The following is a 21946-nucleotide window of genomic DNA, read 5'->3' as shown; positions in this document are numbered from 1 at the left end:
CAGAGATCATCCAGTGTTATTTAAGAATAAATTGACCTTTAAAGTACATTACTTGTTAGATATCTAAGCCAAATATTGCTACCATTCTCCCTTCCACTAAGCTTCAGTGAACCAGCAGTTTCAATGACTTAACACTTTCACAGTGATCTTCCCACTCGCAATAGAAGCTTTTAACTCCTGTAGCTACTACCACTCCAATAGATAATAAAAACTGGGGATATGGCTAGCTCTTAATCAGTAAAAATGTTAGATAATCTGGACCAATTGGTATCAACAGCCTCAAACTAGGGCTGATTGATTCTGTCTCAAGAATAAAGAGGAAAAAAAGGATAATGTGTTAATGATTTATCAGGCCGACCACTTACTAAATGAAGATCTGACCTAATATTTATAGGTAAATAATTATGTATCTTATTGAAGATCTTCAAGGAAAATATTATTGAGGATAAATCAAATATTAATGATTTATAGGTTCATTCAACAAGTATTTTTGAGCTCTTATTGAAGTAACATTTGTTATAAAGCAGTCCTGTAGAAAATGATGGGGATAAGATGTAGATTCCATTTAGGGAGAAAATAAATCACTTCATGTGGACTTTAGATTCAGACCTGCAAAAATAAAAACAAAAAAACTGCAAAGACTGTAAAGTGAATAAGCTAGATACTATTCATTAATATCACCTTAAATACGTTAATCATATGTATTACCTATAAAAGTTAATAATTTTCTTTTTTTTTTTCCTTTAAATAGAAGTTGGTTCTTCCCTCTTGAGACATCCATCTCCTGAGCTTTCCCGGCTAATCTCAGCCCACAGCTCTCTTTCCAAAGGAGAACGAAATTTCCAGTGGCCAGTTTTAGCCTTTGTTATACAGCATCATGATCTGGAAGGTCTTGAAATAGCAATGAAACAGGCCTTAAGGAAATCTGCTTGTCGAGTTTTTGCTATGGAGGTAAGAATACATTAATAGGATTATTGATTCATTCATCATACAGTTCATGTGATGATTCTATTTAATGATGTACTTTTCTACCAAACAGAAATTGTGACAAATTAAGAGACTTCAGTGAATAGAAAATATCATGTTCGCAATAAAATTAAACTCAAGTTTATGAATAGAACTGAATTTAGAGTTTCATAGTTAAGTGCTCTAAAAAACTTTATTTCTGCATTGCTTCATTATTTGAATCCTGATAATATCTTTTTAAAAAAGCTTTTTGTAATCACAGAGTCTTTTCAGTTAGAATAATCCCGCAAAGGGGATGAAAAGTGCGCTTTTGAGTTGTAAATTTAACAGTAATAACTTATTTGAGTCTCTGGAAATGGATTGCTATATATCATAGACTTGTATATAATAAATTTTTTTCTTTATCATGGGTAGGAGGTAACCTGCCATTTCATCAGTGGGAGCAATATGAGTATATTTAAGTAAATGGTAGCTTGTATAGAACTTAAGAAACATTCTGTGTTGATCCTGAATGCAAGTTGGAAAAAAAATGTGCATGGGTAAATTAATATGAAGACAAATTTTTGAAATAAAAAGTATTTTGGGAAAGTATTTTGGTATTGCATTTCATAGGTATTATTTTCCCTATTATTATTAATTTTTTAATCAGGCCCAAAATTATTGACTGTGTAAGTTCAGTGTACTTTCAGTGAAATGAAGATCAGATTTCCTAGTATCTTTCCTTAAAAGACTTAGTCCAGGAAGATTCTTTGTTTCCGAATAAGAAACGTCCTGCTGTGTTCACTCGTATATTTTCTTTTTATCTTGGACTTATTTAACCATCATTTATTCAGGCTTTCAACTGGCTTCTGTGTAATGTCATCCAAACAACTTCTCTCCATGATATTCTGTGGCATTTTGTGGCATCACTGACTCCTGCTCCAGTGGAACCAGAAGAAGAAGAGGATGAGGAAAATAAAACAAACAAAGAAAATGCAGAACAAGTAAGTGAGGTTCTTGGTTTTTTTAATTGTCCATATTTTTATAGAAGAGTAGAACTACTTTCAGATAGTGCAGTAATTTTCATGAGGTCATTCACAGATTATATAACCTAAAGGCAGGAATAAAATTTCAGTGCTATGAGCAACATATTAACTATGCTGAGTGAAAGTCTTCTGTCTCCAAAAACGCTGTCAGTCAATTCTGATTTCTCCCTAGCCATCACTGTCTCGAAGCAATCAACTGCAAGATAAACACTGTCACAGTGCAGTATAAGACAGATAAACAGGGCAACATTATTACAGAGAAGTTCAGTCTACTTTACAACATTACTGTACGGTACAGAGAGTGAAAATGATACTGTGTAGGGACATGAAATTCAAAAACCTTTGGCTAGAAGGGGCTTGTATTTTATAGGAGGCAGGCTGTATCATGGAAAAGCATTGAACTTGGACCCTGGAAGCCTGGATTCCAGCCCCATTTCCACCTCTGTAGCTGTGACTTGTGGGCCTCATTTCTATTTCTAGAATAAAAAAGTAGAGGACTAAATCCTCCATTTAAAAGACTGTCAGAATAGGCAGAAAAAAACGAAAGCTAGATACTGTTTATAAGCATCACATCTAAAACATAAGGATAGAGGAAGATTAAAAGTAGAAAAAGATATACTGGGTAAATACCAACCAAAATTAGCTAGTTGAACATCAGAAAAAAACAGACTTCAAGACATAATTATTGGTAGGGATAAAGAGGCTTTCTACAAAATGATAAGAGTAGCTCTGTGTAGTTAATGTAGGTTTGTAGTTAATAATATAGCCTTTAAAGAAGTAAAAATCAACAGAGCTGCAAGTAAAAACAGAAAAAAACCCACAATTACAATGTGAGATTATCACGCATTCACGAGAGCTGTCTATTCCTGTGTAACAAACCGCCCCAAAACCCAGTGGATGAAAACGCTTGCTTATTGGCTTACAGCTCTGTGGGTCAGCAATTTGGGTGAGGCTCAACTGAAGGGAACGGCTCATTTCTGCTAGTAGACTAATGAGTACACTGGAATTGATACTCATATGTGGCATTTATTTGTTTGGTGATTTTATTTATAGGTGACCCTATCATTTTTTCCTTTAAAATAATACAAACATAATTAGTTAATCTTAACGGATGCCTTGGGTATGGTTTGATTTTGTTTACATTTCTGTTACATGAATATCCTTAAAGTATACATTTTTTGTGTGGGGGGAAAATTCCTTCCAGCAGACAAATGGATCAACTTGCTTTCAATTTCTGTCTTAGGAGAAAGATACAAGAGTATGTGAACATCCTCTCTCAGATATAGTGATTGCAGGGGAAGCTGCTCATCCTTTACCACATACATTTCACCGCTTACTTCAAACGATCTCTGATCTTATGATGTCTCTCCCCAGCGGCAGTTCGTTACAGCAAATGGCCCTGAGGTAATCTTATATCTAAGTATTGTTGGTACCCTGGAAAAGGGAATTTGTGGAGTAGTCAAAGCACAAAATGCTTGAAAGACCTCTTTAAATAGTAAGATAGAAAGAATACCTGCATTATGTGAATGGTGCCCCCCTCATGACTGTCATAATTTAGAATTGTCCTTCTTCTTAGTTCGTGCCTGTTGGCCCCTCTGTAAAATGTGGATAATATACCACTTAGTCCTCTAAATTATCACAGTCTGTAACAGTCTTCCTCACTTTCCCCTCTCTTCTACCCGAAGTCACGTGTCTCAGTGCTACTCAACAGTACAGTCTTAAATGTCACAAAAAGGGAGAGGGAATGAAATCTCAAAAACAGAAATCAAAATAGGATTTTGAATTGAAAAGAATATCAAGAGAAATAGAGCCTAGTCATATGCAGCCAATCCTAAAACTACATTGAAGAGCATCGCCTCCTTTTAAGTCCAGACCTGCTGAGATTCAACATTACTTTTACATTGTGGACCTTGTCATTAGAGCCATGTACTAGACTACACATATAAATAAATCCTCCACTGATTTTTGTAAGAAATAGGTTGAAGGAGTGATTTTGGCTACCCACATGCCTAACGATAAGACCAGCAGAGAGGAGATTTTGTTTCCTCCTCACAAGATTTTTGAAGTACAAAGTGTGTTATACTATGTGGGATTAGTATGGAATTGTAAGACTAATACATTTAAGAGGCTCTTATAGTTGGGGTAACACTTGTCTACAAAACTGATTTGTTACCTTTTTTGCTTCTGTAGCCTTGACCTTCATGTATCCAGTTTGAAAATGGGTGAACTTTCCTTAGAATTTATATTGTTCGAAAGAAATGACCTTTATTTCTCAAAAAAAAAAAAAAAGGAATGAATAAAAGCCAGTAGAAATAATTTTGTTTCTTGAATTTTTAAAATTTGTATTTTTTGTACCTAGAGCATTAAGATTTCTTGAAATATTAGCTACAGAGTGCTTTTTTCCAGGAATCCCTTAGAGGTTCCCAAAAAATAATTTTTTTAATGTATTACTTATGCCTTTTTAGATGCTGGAGTCTGAAATTCAAGCAATCTGATCACCAGTTCCTCCATCAGAGCAATGTCTTTCATCACATTAACAATATTTTGTCAAAATCAGATGATGGAGACAGTGAAGAGAGTTTCAGCATCAGCATACAGTCTGGCTTTGAGGCTATGAGTCAGGTCAGTAATTCAGCATTATTTAATACTCAACGATGTATTGAAGGAGAAACTGAAAATTACTTCTAAATAATTTGATTCTTGCTGCTATTTCTTATCTCATGTCTGTTCGTTTTATTATCATGGGAGATGTCCATTTGAGTGTTATAATTATGTATATTTGTTTCTGGTAGGAATTATGCATTGTAATGTGCTTAAAGGACTTAACCAGCATTGTTGACATAAAAACTTCCAGCCGACCTGCCATGATTGGCAGTTTGACAGATGGTTCCACAGAAACCTTCTGGGAATCAGGAGATGAGGATAAAAACAAAACCAAGAACGTCACCATCAACTGTGTGAAAGGAATCAATGCCCGCTATGTATCTGTTCATGTGGACAATTCCCGAGATCTTGGGGTAAGAAAGGAAACTTAATTTGTGGTTCGTTAGTTCTTTTCAGACCTTTATTTATCATGCAGTCTCATTTCTGAGTTTTAGCAAAGAGATTTTCATCTGGAATTCACCAACCAAACTATATTTTTATAGTTCTAAAATAAATCTTAAGTCTAAAAACAGATGAATATGACTGGGAGCACTGTGGAATACCAATTCTAAGAAAAGGTCTGATTACAAATATACCATGGCTATAGCTAGGCAATATAAATATCCATTCCATGATTTTTTACCTCCATGCCCCCTGTTCAGGCTATTTCCTTGGCCTGGAAGTCCTCTCCTTAAACTCTCCTTTTCATAACCTTCCCAAATCTAAGACCCGATAGACACATCCTCTCCCAGTACCTCATCTATAAAAATTACTCTTTCTCTCCTCTGGGTTCTTTTTTATATTACTCTGATGGCACTTAATACACTTTGACCGATAGTGTAATTAGCTTTCAGTTTTTAATCCTCACCCCTGGCCATCATGAGGGAACTGGGGGAGGTTCCTGGACTAACCTAAGTAATCATACTTTATGTTCTCCCTAGCTCTCGCTTGTCTACATGTTTCCACTGAATTGAGCACTCTCCTACAAAAAGCACTGAAGAGCAAAAAGCATCCTATTTACTTGAGTGTTCAGAGCCGAGAAAAAAGTAGCACCAACTACCAAACTCCCACGCTTTTACCCCATTCCTGGGGAAGAATACTTCTTGGGATTTTTTTCCCTCTGAATGGAAGTGGCTTGCTAGGAGATATAGTATTAATAAGTCCCCTTGGGCCATTGCTAAGCTGCTCTGATCCCATTTGTGTATTTCCTTTCCCAGGGACAGCCAAAGTGATGGGTTTGGGTCTCCTGTATGGAGAACGCCAACCACAGAAGTTCAGTGTGCAGTCAGAGCACTCCTTGCCATCCATGGTCACCCCAACTTCTGTCCATCAGCTCAGATTGAATAAGGAATAAAGGCTTAGCTAATATATCACTAGCTTACCTCCTCTTGAGACACAACAGTCCAGTTGGTACAACTACTTTATCTTACTTGAAAGTCAAATATAACAAATCAAAACATTTTTGTCAGGAACTCACTGCTCAGTGCAGTGTTATCTTTGATGCATGTTGTAAGCTAGGACACACTTTCCCTCAAAACAATGGTTGCACTCAATTTGACATTTTTGTCTTTTATGAGAGATAATCATGATAATATTCATTTTAAAAGCCCCAGTATGTATGCTGACATCAGCTTTTCTTTTAGGAAACCTGCTCTAATTTATTTGCATCATTAAGACTTACATACCTCTGTGTCCCCGCAGCCTGCCCACCACACTGCCATAAACACAGCACTTGTTGATTTGAATTGCATCAGCCTATAGCACTTAAAGTATGCAGCTCTCCAAGGAATTAGTGTGTTAGTCTCTTTCTTGATGTGCTTGGCATAAAACTTACTCAAACTTAAGGTCTCTGGCTCTAGTACCAGTGTGACTCTTTGCAGTACTTAAAGATATTGAATTTCTTTTGATATTTTACTTTGTGTGTTAATGTTCCTTCCCTAGTTTGACAAGGATCTTGAGGGGATAGAACCCATCCCTCTCATATATCCTTCTCCAAGTCCCTAAGGCCGTCTGGGTCCATCGTGATACTCACAAGTATTTGTTGCCTAAGCTACCTGTCTTCCTCCTTTTTACAGCCGGAAACAATGAGAATAATGTGATAAAAACGGCACATGAGTAGCAAGGCAAGTTGCTGAAAGGCTTCATGATAAAGATAGAATTTAAATGATTAGACTTTGGATGAAAAGAGGGAATGCCAACCTCCTCTCTCAGAGCCCATAGAGAAGGGCTGAAATGTGAGATTCAAGATGGAGTTTGTGAGAATAAGAAAAGAGTGGAGTTGTAGGAACTGTCGTTGGTTGGACAGATGGAATGAAGTCAGTTCGGAAGGACCGTAAAAGACAGGCAGAAGAGTTGATGTTATATTGATAGGGTGTAAGAAATCACTGTCAGTTCTGGAGCCAGGAACATGGCATAGTAACTATTTTGAATTGTTTATTTTAGAATAAAGTTACCTCGATGACCTTCTTAACTGGCAAAGCAGTAGAAGATTTGTGCAGAATAAAGCAGGTAATTAAAACTTTGTCATTAAATGTTTTACTGCCCAGGGAGAAATTTCTTCTTCTCAGTATCCACTGTTGAGTTCTAATTTTGGCATGCCACCCAAGTACAAGTATTATAGGAAATCGTCTATTTACAAAACACTCAATTGGCAAATGGTCCATGTATAGGAATAGTTACAACCATCTCTGTTCTAAACATCTTAGCCATTATTTCCCTAAATCTCTCTAGTGATGAGCAGGTACACCGTGCTATAGCCCTCCACCCTGACTCCTGCTCCCCTGCGGAGACTCAGGGTGCCTTAAAATTCATCATAGATCCGCTTCACAACTGTCACCTTGATTCACCCACACTTCAGGTTGAAATTTAGGTTGTTGTCTTGTAGCTTGAAAATCTTTCAGTTACAACACTGCGACTATATCCAGGTTGAAAATCAATTTACAAACCAACTCTAGAAACAAGTTAAGTTCTATTTGGGCATGTGACCGAGATTCTGTATAAACTCACTTACTTGTGAGTGAATAGTGTCAAAAACCATTTTACAGTACACTGAAATTTAATCCTTGAAAAAAAGTTGTATTCTCAATGAAATATACTGAAATAAGTAATGACCAATGTGAATTTACATATTATATAATTTTTCTTCAAAAGTAAGATATATTAAGTAACTGCACAGCAAAAATCCTTGCTTTAAATGTGCTTTCATGTGAAGATGCACAAAACAGGACTTCATTGCTTGATCATGTGAGTATTTCTACTTACAGTCAGTGTAGGTACAGTCATGTAAATTGTTTGCAGTGGTTTCACTTACGTAACTTGTGCTCAGAAGCCATATAGTAAGCAGACCTACATTTTAATTCTCAACTCCATCAGTTACTAGACGTCTGCCATCTATGTCAATTAACCTCACTTTCTTCATCTGTAGCTACTATAGTATTATCCTCACAAGGTTTAAATAAGATAATCAGTATGAAATAATCTAATTAGCTTTTCTGTGGCTACAATTATTTGTTATTTGAGCTTGCCGTTATTAATGCAAAGTCTGGGACAGTGATAAAATAGTAGTACACCTGTATCAGGTTTCTGTCCCTTTTCTGCTCTCCTAGGTCGATCTGGATTCCAGGCACATTGGTTGGGTAACAAGTGAACTTCCAGGAGGGGATAATCACATCATCAAAATTGAATTAAAGGGCCCAGAAAATACACTGAGAGTTCGACAAGTTAAGGTTCTGGGCTGGAAGGATGGCGAAAGCACAAAAATTGCTGGCCAGATTTCAGCCAGTGTGGCCCAGCAAAGGAACTGTGAAGCTGAGACTCTACGAGTGTTCAGACTTATTACATCACAGGTGAGTGTCCTTACTACACATTTTCTAGCACAGGATAAATTGAAATAATATACTACTTCAACAGTAATATCAAGAGGTTAAAAAAATATTTTGGAAAGCTTGTTAGAGATTGCTGGCTACAAACGTGGCCCGTTTTTTTCTTCTCATAGCCCTGAATTCTTGTATTGCACTTTGCATTCATCTCCTGAAGAGTAGAGGTGTGCAGTAGGAATAGCCTAGTAGCATAAAGCCCACAGAGCCAGCTACTGACTCCTCTCTAGCCTTCTCAGAGGAGGTTCTGCCATTGAGTTGTTCTCACCTCCTTCTCTTCTCCACCAGGTATTTGGAAAGCTCATCTCTGGAGATGCTGAACCCACACCAGAACAAGAGGAAAAAGCACTATTGTCATCACCTGAAGGAGAAGAAAAAGTATACAATGTATTTATTTATATTCTAAAAATATTTATTTCACTTTGTTACTTTTGTTCACTGAAATAATCCATGTACTGCTGTGTATTTTAATGTATATGGGATACTAGTTTCTGTATCTTTAAAACTAAAGTTAATAGTTTTTACTTTAATTAGAAAGAAGATGAAGGAACTACCAGAAGATATTCACTTTTTGTTCATGTATGATCTAGCTGGTATTTTAAGTAACAACAAAATTTGCTCTAAACCTTGGGCTATTGTGTTTTAATGTTGGCACTTGTAAAATCAGCTTCATCATTGACTGTGCTGTGCGCCTTCCGCCATCTTCTCTGTCCTTCACGGTTCAGCTCAAAAATACTGTCTTCTCCATGAGCCTCCTTTATGATTGTTCAGGGGAAATCATAAAGAAGGTCGCGGAGAAGACACAAAGTAGTATGTCCTCTGCTAAGCTTCATAGTAATTTCTGTGTCTCTTCTTGGTTTTTCTCTTGTTAGGTTTATTTGTATACATGTTTTATATCTTCTACTTAATTATACCTTCTTAAAGACCAAGTACATGTCTGGTTTGTCTTTATATCCACCATGGCATAAACACACATGTGTTCAGTAAATTTTTATTGGAATAACCTGTTCTTTATACTGTTCTTGAAATTTCTTCTAAAATTCATTTGCCTAACTTATTTGGTCTAAAATAAAGCACTATATCTAAGAGGAGAACCTCATCCATTTTCAAAAAGAGAGGTCAACCCTGACTAGTCTTCATATTCTCGTGTCTTTAGATTCTGTAAATAATCAACTTGACAGCCCTTTGAAAGATAATTTCAAGGACTTACCTAGGCTAACCCTGTGCCTTCTGATACAGTAGCATCTAAATCATCCACATTTTTCTGTTTGGTTCTGTAAAAAAAAAAAAAAAAATGGGATTTCATAAACTCTGGTGATTTTTTTTTCAGCATCTTTAGGAGATATTTGCACGACTGCAAGACTGAGTAACTACTCATTAAATCAGCTGAATCTTGACAAATGTCAGTTCTTTGCTAAATAACCTTACAAGCCCTCAAAAAGCTTACCTTCTGTTCTTAGATGTGAACAGTCCATCCCCTCCCTCCCAAAAACAGATCAACAGGAATACTCTACAGTATATAATCTACTTACTAAATGTGTGAAAAATTGCACATCAGTTGCATATCAGGATTTCAGAGTACATTGAGGTTATTGTTTGTGCCCTGGAGTGGTCAGAGAAGGCTTCTTGGGGGATATTAGACTTTGTGTTAGACCTGAAAGAGAATGGATGAAAGTCAGATTAATAGGATGGGAGCAAGGGCGCCTTGAAGAGGCTGGCCTAACTCTAGGAGAGCGTATGCTGAGGCATTAAGATTGAATAGGAAAGGTTATGCTAGTGGTTCGATGGTGGTGAGATAACATAACTTTTAAGGGAATCATTTTATAAGTCAGGTTTTTGAAGTAAAATTTACATACAAAAAATTCATCTTTTTAAACTGCATCGTTTCAAATTTTGACCAATGTATACAGTGGTGAAATCATTACAAGCAAGTTTTAAAACACATCTCTCTCAGAATTTCCTCGTTGTTCCTTTGCATTCAATCCCCTCATCTCATTCCTAGCCCCTGGCAACCACTGAGATATTTTCTGCCCCTATAATGTTGCCTTTTCCCAGGTGTTATTTAATGGAACCCTGTAGAAAGTAGCCTTTTTATTTTTTTATTATTTTTTAAATATGGTCTTTTTTTTAACATTTTTATTGGAGTATAATTGCTTTACAATGGTGTGTTAGTTTCTGCTTTATAACAAAGTGAATCAGCTATACGTATACATATATCCCCATATCTCCTCCCTCTTGCGTCTCCCTCCCACCCTCCCTATCTCACCCCTCTAGGTGGTCACAAAGCACCGAGCTGATCTCCCTATGCTATGCAGCTGCTTCCCACTAGCTATCTGTTTTACATTTGGTAGTGTATATATGTCCATGCCACTCTCTCACTTTGTCCCAGCTTACCCTTCCCCCTCCCTGTGTCCTCAAGTCCATTCTCTACATCTGTGTCTTTATTCCTGTCCTGCCGCTAGGTTCCTCAGAACTATTTTTTTTTTTTTTTTAGATTCCATATATATATGTGTTAGCGTACAGTATTTGTTTTTCTCTTTATGACTGACTTCCCTCTGTATGACAGTCTCTGGGTCCATCCATCTCACTACAAATAACTCAATTTCATGTGTTTGCTGGCAATCTATATCTTCTTCGGAGAAATGTCTATTTAGGTCTTCTGGACTGGGATGTTTGGGTTTTTTTGATATTGACCTGCATGAGCTGCTTTTAAATTTTGGAGACTAATCCTTTGTCAGTTGCTTTGTTTGCAAATATTCTTTCCCATTCTGAGGGCCGTCTTTTCATCTTGTTTATGGTTTCCTTTGCTGTGCAAAAGCTTTTAAGTTTCATTAGGTCCCATTTGTTTATTTTTGTTTCTATTTCCATTTCTCTAGGAGGTGGGTCAACAAGGATCTTGCTGTGAGTTATGTCCTAAGACTGTTCTGCCTATGTTTTCTTCAAAGACTTTTATAGTGTCTGGCCTTACATTTACATCTTTAATCCATTTTGAGTGTATTTTTGTGTGTGGTGTTAGGGAGTGTTCTAATTTCATTCTTTTATCTGTAGCTGTCCAGTTTTCCCAGCGTCACTTATTGAAGAGGCTGTCTTTTCTCTATTTTATATTCTTGCCTCCTTTAGCAAAGATAAGGTGACCATATGTGCGTGAGTTTACCTCTGGGCTTTCTGTCCTCTTCCATTGATCTAGATTTCTGGTTTTTTGTGCCAGTACCATACTGTCTTGATTACTGTAGTAGCTTTGTAGTATAGTCTGAAATCCGGGAGCCTGATGTCCAGCTCTGTTTTTCTTTCTCAAGATTGCTTTGGCTATTCGGGGTCTTTTGTGTTTCCATACAAATTGTGAAATTTTTTGTTCTAGTTCTGTGAAAAATTCCGTTGGTAGTTTGATAGGGATTGCATTGAATCTGTGGATTGCTTTGGGTAGTTTATTCATTTTCACAATGTTGATTCTTCCAGTCCAAGAACATGGTATATCTCTCCATCTGTTGGTGTCCTTTTTAATTTCTTTCATCAGTGTCTTATAGTTTTCTGCATACAAGTCTTTTGTCTCCTTAGATAGGTTTATTCCTAGGTATTTTCATTCTTTTTGTTGCAGTGGTAAATGGGAGTGTTTCCTTAATTTCTCTTTCAGATTTTTCATTGTTAGTGTATAGGAATGCGAGAGAATTCTGTGCATTAATTTTGTATCCTGTTACTTTACCAAATGCATTGATTAGCTCTAGTAGTTTTCTGGTGGCATCTTTAGGATTCTCTATGTATAGTATCACGTCATCTGCAAATAGTGACAGTTTTACTTCTTTTCCGATTTCGATTCCTTTTATTTCTTTTTTGTCTCTGATTGCTGTAGCTAAAACTTCCAAAACTCTGTTGAATAACAGTGGTGAGAGTGGGTGACCTTGTCTTGTTCCTGATCTTAGTGGAAATGGTTTTAGTTTTTCACCATTGAGAACGATGTTGGCTGTGGGTTTGTCATATATGGCCTTTATTATGTTGAGGTAAATTCCCTCTATGCCTACTTTCTGGAGAGTTTTTATCATAAATGGATGTTGAATTTTGTCAAAAGCTTTCTCTGCATCTATTGAGATAATCATATGGTTTTATCCTTCAGCTGGTTGATATGGTGTATCACATTGATTGATTTGCATATATTGCAGAATCCTTGCATCCCTGGGCTGAACCCCACTTGGTCATGATGTGTGATCCTTTTAAGATGCTTTTGGATTCTGTTTGCTAGTATTTTGTTGAGGATTTTTGCATCTATGTTCATCAGAGATACTGGCCTGTAGTTTTCTTTTTTTGTGACATCTTTGTCCGGTTTTGGTATCAGGGTGATGGTGGCCACGTAGAATGAGTTTGGGAGTGTTCCTCTCTCTGCTATATTTTGGAAGAGTTTGAGAAGGGTAGATGTTAGCTCTTCTCTACATGTTTGATAGAATTCGCCTGTGAAGAAGCCATCTGGTCCTGGGCTTTTGTTTGTTGGAAGACTTTTAATCACAGTTTCAATTTCAGTGCTTGTGATTGGTCTGTTTATATTTTCTATTTCTTCCAGGTTCAGTCTTGGAAGGTTGTACTTTTCTAAGAATTTTTCCATTTCTTCCAAGTTGTCCATTTTATTAGCATATAGTTGCTTTGAGTAATCTCTCATGATCTTTTGTATTTCTGCGGTGTCTGTCGTAACTTCTCCTTTTTCATTTCTAATTCTATTGATTTGAGTTTTCTCCCTTTTTTTCTTGATGAGTCTGGCTAATGGTTTATCAGTTTTGGCTATCTTCTCAAAGAACCAGCTTTTAGTTTTATTGATCTTTGCAATCGTTTCCTTCGTTTCCTTTTCGTTTATTTCTGATCTGATCTTTATGATTTCTCTCCTTCTGCTAATTTTGGGGGTTTTTTGTTCTTCTTTCTCTAATTGCTTTAGGTATAAGGTTAGGTTGTTTATTTGAGATGTTTCTTGTTTCTTGAGGTAGGATTGTATTGCTATAAACTTCCCTCTTAAACTGCTTTTGCTGCATCCCACAGGTTTTGGATCGTCATGTTTTCATTGTCATTTGTTTCTAGGTATTTTTTGATTTCCTCTTTGATTTCTTCAGTGATCTTTTGGTTATTTAGTAGCGTGTTGTTTAGCCTCCATGTGTTTGTATTTTTTACAGATTTTTTCCTGTAATTGATATCTGGTTTCATAGTGTTGTGGTCAGAAAAGATACTTGATACGATTTCAGTTTTCTTAAATTTACCAAGGCTTGATTTGTGACCCAAGATATGATCTGTCCTGGAGAGTGTCCATAAGCACTTGAGAAGAAAGTGTATTCTGTTGTTTTCAGATGGAATATCCTATAAGTATCAATTAAGTCCTTCTTGTTTAATGTATCATTTAAAGCTTGTGTTTCCTTATTTATTTTCATTTTAGGTGATATGTCCGTTGGTGAAAGTGGGGTGTTATGATTGTGTTACTGTCGATTTCCCCTTTTATGGCTGTTAACATTTGCCTTATGTATTGAGGTGCTCCTATGTTGGATGCCTAAATAGTTACAATTGCTACAGCTTCTTCTTGGATTGATCCCTTGATCGTTGTGTAGTGTCCTTCTTTGTCTCTTGTAATAGTCTTTATTTTAAAGTCTATTTTGTCTGATATGAGAATTGCTACTCCAACTTTCTTTTGATTTCCATTTGCATGGAGAATATCTTTTTCCATCCCCTCACTTTCAGTCTGTATGTGTCCCTGGGTCTGAAGTGGGTCTCTCGTAGACAGCATATATACGGGCCTTGTTTTTATATCCATTCAGCCAGTCTATATGTTTTGGTTGGAGCACTTAATCCATTTACATTTAAGGTAGTTATCGATATGTATGCTCCTATTACCATTTTCTTAATTGTTTTGTGTTTGTTATTGTAGGTCTTTTCTTTCTCTTGTGTTTCCTGCCTAGAGAAGTTCCTTTAGCGTTTGTTGTAAAGCTGGTTTGGTGGTGCTGAATTCTCTTAGCTTTTGCTTGTCTGTAAAGGTTTTAATTTCTCCATCGAATGTGAATGAGATCCTTGCTGGTGAGAGTAATCTTGGTTGTAGGTTTTTCCCTTTCATCACTTTAAATCTGTCCTGCCACTCCCTTCTGGCTTGCAGAGTTTCTGCTGAAAGATCAGCTGTTAAGCTTATGGGGATTCCCTTGTATGTTATTTGTTGCTTTTCCCTTTCTGCTTTCTGTATTTTTTCTTTGTATTTAATTTTTGATAGTTTGATTAATATGTGTCTTGGCGTATTTCTCCTTAGATTTATCCTATGTGGGACTGTCTGTGCTTCCTGGGCTTGATTGACTATTTCCTTTTCCATATTAGGGAAGTTTTCAACTATAATCTCTTCAGATATTTTCTCAGTCCCTTTCTTTTTGTTTTCTTCTGGGACCCCTATAATTCAAATGTTTGTGTGTTTAATGTTGTCCCAGAGGTCTGTGAGACTGTCCTCAATTCTCTTCATTTTTTTTTCTTTATTCTGTTCTGAGGTAGTTTTTAATTTTGATAAAGTCCAATTTATCTATTTTTTTAAATGACTCATGATTTTTGTGTCTTATCTAATTAAGGTCACAAAGATTTTCTCCTGTTTTCTTCTAGAAGCCTTAGAACTTTAGTTCTTTTATTTAGAGCTACATACATTTCAAGTTTTTCTATACAGTATGAGCTAACGGTTGAGGTTCATTGTTTTGGCATGTAGATGTTCAATTCTTCTACTGCCATTTGATGAAAAGACTATCTTTTATCAATAATCAGTTCACTGTAAATATGTAGGTCTGTTTCTGAACCCTATTCTGTTTCTTTAATCTACACATATATTCTTACACCAGCATCAGGCTGTCTTGATTACTGTAGCTTTATAGAGAATCATGAGATAAGATTCCAACCAAGTCTTTTTCAAAGTTGTTTTGGCTATTCCAGGTCCTTTCCATTTCCACAGAAAGCTTAAAATCAGATTGTCAATTTCTTCCTCTGCAACAAATAAATAAATAAAAAGAAACCTACTGGAATATTGATTGGAATTGCACCAAAGTGCTGAGTCGGTTTGGGGAGAATTGACATCTTAATATTGAGTCTTCCTGTCCATGAATATGATATTTATTTAGGTCTGTCCATTTATTTAGATCTTCTTTAATTTCTGCCAGCAGTATTTTATAGTTCAGTTCTGTGTACCTGTCTTACACATTTTATTAAATTGATCCCTAAACATTTCATGGTTTTGATGCTATTGTAAATGATATTTTTAATTTCACTTTCCAGTTATTCATTTCTAGTGTATAAAGATACAGTTGACTTTTTGTATTAAACCTATATCCTCTGGTCCCCTTAAATTCATTTATTGGTTCTGGAAGCTTTTTTATAGTATCTTTGGGATTTTCTTCATAGATAATCATGTAATCTTCAAAGAAAGTCAGTTTTACTTCTTCCTTTCCAATCTTATGTTACTGCACTGGCTAAGACCTTCACTACCATGTTGAATAAAAGTAGTGAGATTAGTCTTCCTTTTCTAGATCGTAAAAAGAAAGTATTCAGTCTTTCACCATAGATTTTTTGTAACTGCTCTTAATCAGTTTGAGGAGGTTCCTTCTGTTTCTAGTTTGCTGAGAATTTTTATCAGAATGGATTTCTTATGTATTTTTCTTTTTTCATTTTCTTTTATTAAGTAAAATAATCCATATATTGCTATGTTTGTTAATGGATATGCTGTATTTGCTTATATGCAGTTTATTTTTCTTTAATAAAAAAGAAGATGAACGAGAGGCGTGATAGCTGAGTGACACAGTGTTTCTTTTTGGGGTGATGAAAATGCTCTAAAATTGACTGTGGTGATGGTTGCACTGATCTGTGCATGTATAATACATAAACCATTGAACTGTACACTTTGAATGAATGAATAGTATGGTATGTCAAAAAAGCAGAATGAATTACGAAAGAAGTTAAAAGGCCATCCTATCTAAAAGGAATTCATTTGTTAATGTATAATCTACTAGTATTTTAAGTAGCAAAAAAAAAAAAAAATTATTCTACAAATTTACTCTCCTTAGTAGATACAGGGATATTGCAGTTACCCATTCTTTTTGAGTGAGCTTTGGTAGTTGTGTCTTCCAAGTAATTTGCCCATTTCATCTAAGTTGCTGAATTTATTGGCATAAGTTGTTCATAATATACTCTTATTATCCTTAGACTCTATAGTGATGTATCTTCTTTTATTATATCTTTCCATCTGTTTGCTCTGGATTTGATTCGTTCTTTTTCTGGTTTCCTAAGGTCCTAATATGACTCGAGACCTTTCTTTTCTCATATAAGTAATGCTGTAATCTTCTTCTAAGCACTGCTTTAGTGTCACACATTTGGGTGCATTGTTTTTTTCATTTCATTAAATTTAAAATATTTTCTGACTTCTATTTTGATTTCTTCCTTTACCCCTGGGTAATTAATTTCTAAATTAATTTCTTAATTAATTTCTAAATATTTCTAAATATTTCCTGATAGATTTGTATTATTGATTTCTAGTTTAATTCTATCACAGTAAAAAATATATATAAATTTCGTATAATTTCATCCCTTTTAAAACTGTTAAGACCTGAATTCTGACTCATAGTATGGTATCGTTTAGTGAATATCCATGTACACTGGAAAAGAATATGAACTCTGCTGTTGTTCTGTGAAGGGTTCTATAAATATTGATTTATTCATTTGGCTGATAGTTTTGTTCAGGTCTGTAAGAACCTTGCTGATTTTTGTTTCTTTGCTCATTTTCTTGTTCTGTCAGATACAGAAAGAATTTTGAAGTGTCTGACTATATGGATTTGTCTTTTTAGATTTTAGTTTACCTGGTTGCCCATCTCAGCTCTCTGATGGGCACCCAAAAAGTTATGGTTTTGTAGATTATCAGCTTTTCTCATTGTTAAGGTGGGAGTGATATTCTCTTGTGGCTTTCTCGATCCTCGGAGAAGTGAAACCAAGAGTTATTTTTAATTCTAATACAAGGGTGGTTTGCCTCAGTTTTCTTACCTGTAAAACAGGCAAAACATCAGATCTTACCTTATGGGGTTTTTGTGAGGATTAAATAAGATTGTGTGTTTATGTGTTTCATATTTATCCACCACTTGAGAGAGTGCCATACACATGCTGAGCACTGTAAAACGTCAACCTTCGTTTTTCTTCTTATGATATGCTTCTTTGTTTACTGTTGGTGTTGGAGTAGCTTGATTTAAGGCCACCATTACCAGAGAGTTTTCTTAAGACACTTTCCTTTTAACCAAATGTCATTTTCCTGAGTTGCTCTTCTAATAACCAAATGTAGGATATGAACTAATAATGTTCAGAGTTGAGAAATAGATTCAATCAAACTGACACAGATTGACTAGATTAAAGAAATCCGTGAAGTATACTTCTCTGGATTTCTTAAATTCAGAAATTTTGCCCTTTTTATAGCCACCTTAGCCAACAGTGATTTCTTCAAGCTTTTTATCCTTTGTCTCCTAGTATTACAGATCTCCATTTAAAATAAATCCACCTTGTAAAAATACCTGCATAATTATTTCTCAAGATGCTTCAAAATGTCAAATATACATATTTTACTGAAAGAGCCCGCTTCCTTTTTTTCCTTTTTGCTGTATAAAGGCAACTTCAGATGCTGACCTGAAAGAACATATGGTTGGAATCATATTCAGCAGGAGTAAACTGACTAACCTACAAAAACAGGTTGGTTAACAGCCATTTCATTGTCTTCATCAATTTTTGTTTGTTTGTTTTTAGGGTGTAAAGCATTTTCCAAACTTTATGGAGGCTTTTCTATGCTGACTCTTTCATAGGTCCTGCAGAATGTGTCTGCCTTTTTCTAGAGAGGAAGGAGCATATTGGCATACCTGCATCACTTTAAAGATTTTGTTATGAATGTTAACTTTCTTACCTTGCTGCTCTTTGTTTTTCTCATTTTCAGGTAGCTTGTTTCATTTTGGTGTCAAGTACCCAGCTATATCAGATTTCATTTGCATTTCCTGTGTTCCTTCCCCCCCCTGTTTTTTTGTTTGTTGGTTGATTTTTTTTAAATTATTTTGCTGAGCAATTATAATGTTAACTAAACCAGTGTTAATATTTTTAACTATCAGGAGATGGGGGAGTAGCCTAGATCATTCATATAATGGGGGTTCGTTTAGGGGTGCCTACATAACAAAATTAGCCCTTCAGAAGTCAAATAAAATATTGACTTTTGAATTAGGTTTTAAATTGGCCATTATTTTAACTTTCAACACCATTAAATCTTTTAAATAAATCACATAAATTTACGTGTGCTTTATCTTTTTAACAGCATTTTATTGAATCTTAGAAGCTACCAATTGTAAAATGTGCTGTTATTTTATGTATCGCTAAAAAAATTTGCAGCCAATTAAGTTATGAATTGCATCAGTTATAAAGCACATTATGAATAGAAATGTTAGCGTGTGGGGGGAAATGTGTCTTAGAAGTGATTAAATATGGTGATTTGTTTTCATTTCATGTCTTAAACCACAGGCAGGGGAATTGGTAACTAGTATATAATTTGTTTCTATACTAGTTGATTTAAATACTCAGATTTTTAATCATGGTTTGCCTAGTTTTCCTTAATTGTTTTTAAGATGAGTTAAGAGAATGGTATGATGGAGAATTAACTGGGAGGAAGAGTATTAAATTATCAACTAGTATTCTTGTTTTGTTTTGGTTTTAACTAGGCCTTACAAATAATGTTTTTACATTTTCTTTATGTTGCCCTCAAATAGGTGTGTGCTCACATCGTCCAGGCTATTCGCATGGAAGCAACCAGAGTTCGTGAAGAATGGGAACATGCCATATCAAGCAAAGAAAATGCCAACTCGCAGCCCAACGATGAAGATGCCTCCTCCGATGCCTACTGCTTTGAGCTGCTCTCCATGGTGTTAGCCTTGAGTGGCTCCAACGTGGGCCGGCAGTATCTGGCCCAGCAGCTGACTCTGCTCCAGGACCTCTTTTCACTGCTCCACACCGCCTCTCCACGCGTCCAGAGACAGGTGACTGATCACACCACTTACCTGTAGGCTTATTTTGTTACTTGAAACATTGTTAAAAATTACTCTAGCAAAGAGAATCAGGGGTTTTTGTTTGGTTATTTTTTGTTGTTATGTTTTGGTTTTTGGATTGTATTTTAACCCCATGTTTTTTGTTTTTGACTCATTGTAATGAGAATATGGAAGAACATAATATGTTCCATTTTAGTAATGTGTTATTGTGATAAAAGAGGATTCTGCTACTGAATATCTTATTCATGAGGTATATAATGTATATAATGACCAAGTAAGAGACGTTTTTTTTCTTGCTGCCCTGGAGTGGTAGTTACCACTTGAGAAATTAAATCATGTTTAAATCATTTCTCTGTCCTTCTCAAAGCTTTTGAAGTCATAGAACAGCAGCTAGACTCATTAAAAAAGATGAAAACTTTAAAACACCAATCTTTTTTTTTTAATTTTTATTTTATATTGGTGTATAGTTGATTAACAATGTTGTGTTAGTTTCAGGTATACAGCAAAGTGATTCATTTATACATATATACGTTATCTATTCTTTTTCAAGTTCTTTTCCCATTTAGATGATTATAGAATATTGAGGAGAGTTCCCTGTGCTGTACAGTAGGTTCTTGTTGGTTATCTGTTTTAAATATAGCAGTGTGTACATGCCAATCCCAAATCTTTAAATAGGATTCTTTTATTTTTCTTACCAGGTGACCTCCTTACTAAGACGAGTTTTGCCTGAAGTCACCCCTAATCGTCTGGCCAGCATTATAGGAGTGAAATCCCTTCCCCCAGCAGATATCAGTGATATTATTCATTCAACAGAGAAAGGAGATTGGAATAAGCTAGGTATCTTGGACATGTTTCTAGGATGCATTGCCAAAGCACTCACAGTACAGCTAAAAGCCAAAGGAACCACCATCACAGGAACAGCTGGTACCTCCGTGGGCAAAGGAGTTACAACAGTTACCCTTCCAATGATTTTCAATTCCAGGTTGGTCATTGCATATGTTTTGGTACAAAAATAGAACAGAGTAAGCTACTGTTTGAAGAATTCAGACCTTTCAAATTCCCTCTTATTTGCTTATTTACCAGAAATAGAAGCCATAAATGACTGGCCCATGTATGAAAGAGAATGCTGTGTATAATAAAAGTGTCTTTTCAAATTAGGGAGGAGGGATTTCCCAGGTGGTCCAGTGGTTTAAGACTCCGCCTTCCAATGCATGGGGCGTGGGTTCTATCCCTGGTCTGGGAACTAAGATCCCACATGCTGTGCAGCACAGCCAAAAAATTTTTTAAAAAATTAGTGGGGAAAGGAAAATCTGCTGAGTATATGATGTTAGAGTACTTCCCAAATACAAAAGAAAAAAAAAACCAAACTGTAGGCCCTCACACCATTACAAAATAAACTTGAGATCAATTAAAGGTTTGTATATTTTTGTTTTTACACTCTAGTAGGACAAATTATAGAAGAATATTTTTGTAATCTTCAATTTGGGAAGACGTCCTTAAATAAAACACAGAACCCAAAAGTAACAGGGGAAAAGACTGAGAGATTTGGCTACATAAAAGTGAGAATTAATTGATAGACAATACTTTTAAAATACAAACAACTGACTTGGAAAAAAATATTTAACACTTATATAGTAGGCAATGAATCATTAGTCATAATATTAAAAGAATGACTATAAATCAATGAAAAAAAAGGCAAACAACTGATACAAAAATAAATGTCAAGAGTAGTCACTTCAGAGAAGAAAAGTTACAAATGCCAATAAGTAAATGAAAAGATACCTCACTGGTATTCAGAGAAATGTAGATTAAAACAATAGTAAAATATCTTTGCATTGGCATAATTATGAAGAAATAGACAGTTTTTATGACATCTCATGTAAATTGCCGTAACCTTTTTGGATGCCAGTTTGATAACATATCACTGTATTTAAAATGTGTATATCCTTTGACCTACCAATTCTACTTCTGTAGAACTGTTTCTCTCAAACATGTTCATACATGTGCAGAAGGGTATATATACAGGGCTGTTTGTTGTAGAATTGTGTGTAACAGCAGAAGATTAGAGACATCTGGAATAATGCTAGTCAAAGAGCCAATTCATAACATTAAGCAAATAGCACTAGAATGTAAATAAGTATATTGCTTCCTTCATCTGGATAGTCTTCCTAGGGGAAAAAAATGTGAACTGAACTAAACAGTAGTACAGTAAGTCCCCTACATACAAATGAGTTCCATTCCAAGAGCGCGTTTGTAAGTCCAGTTTGTTCATTAAGTCCAACAAAGTTAGCCTAGGTACCCAACTAACACAAGCGGCTATATAGTACTGTACTGCAATAGGTTTACAATACTTTTCGCACAAATAATACATAAAAAACAAACACAAAAAAATAAACATTTT

General features: G+C 35.5%; 1 protein-coding gene across 9 annotated transcripts in view; it reads left to right on the top strand.

The window, feature by feature from the left end:
• The window catches only part of MYCBP2 (MYC binding protein 2), a 273166-nt gene that overhangs the window by 234250 nt on the left and 16970 nt on the right, over positions 1-21946 (top strand). For 8 of the 9 annotated variants that reach the window (XM_082859416.1, XM_082859420.1, XM_082859419.1 and 5 more), the window contains 11 exons: positions 752-951; positions 1800-1949; positions 3235-3395; positions 4457-4613; positions 4784-5008; positions 7077-7142; positions 8240-8479; positions 8798-8896; positions 18134-18214; positions 19270-19536; positions 20244-20527. In XM_082859416.1, coding sequence (XP_082715542.1) covers positions 752-951; positions 1800-1949; positions 3235-3395; positions 4457-4613; positions 4784-5008; positions 7077-7142; positions 8240-8479; positions 8798-8896; positions 18134-18214; positions 19270-19536; positions 20244-20527 — 1930 coding nt within the window. The remainder of the gene's footprint in view (positions 1-751; positions 952-1799; positions 1950-3234; positions 3396-4456; positions 4614-4783; positions 5009-7076; positions 7143-8239; positions 8480-8797; positions 8897-18133; positions 18215-19269; positions 19537-20243; positions 20528-21946) is intronic. The other variant, XM_082859415.1, reaches the window with a different exon arrangement.

This window comes from Leucopleurus acutus (assembly GCF_964270905.1).
Source record: "Leucopleurus acutus genome assembly, chromosome: 18".
Taxonomy (NCBI): Eukaryota; Metazoa; Chordata; class Mammalia; order Artiodactyla; family Delphinidae; genus Leucopleurus; species Leucopleurus acutus.
Note: the sequence above shows the minus strand (reverse complement) of the source record. Positions and strands in the feature narration are given on the sequence as shown.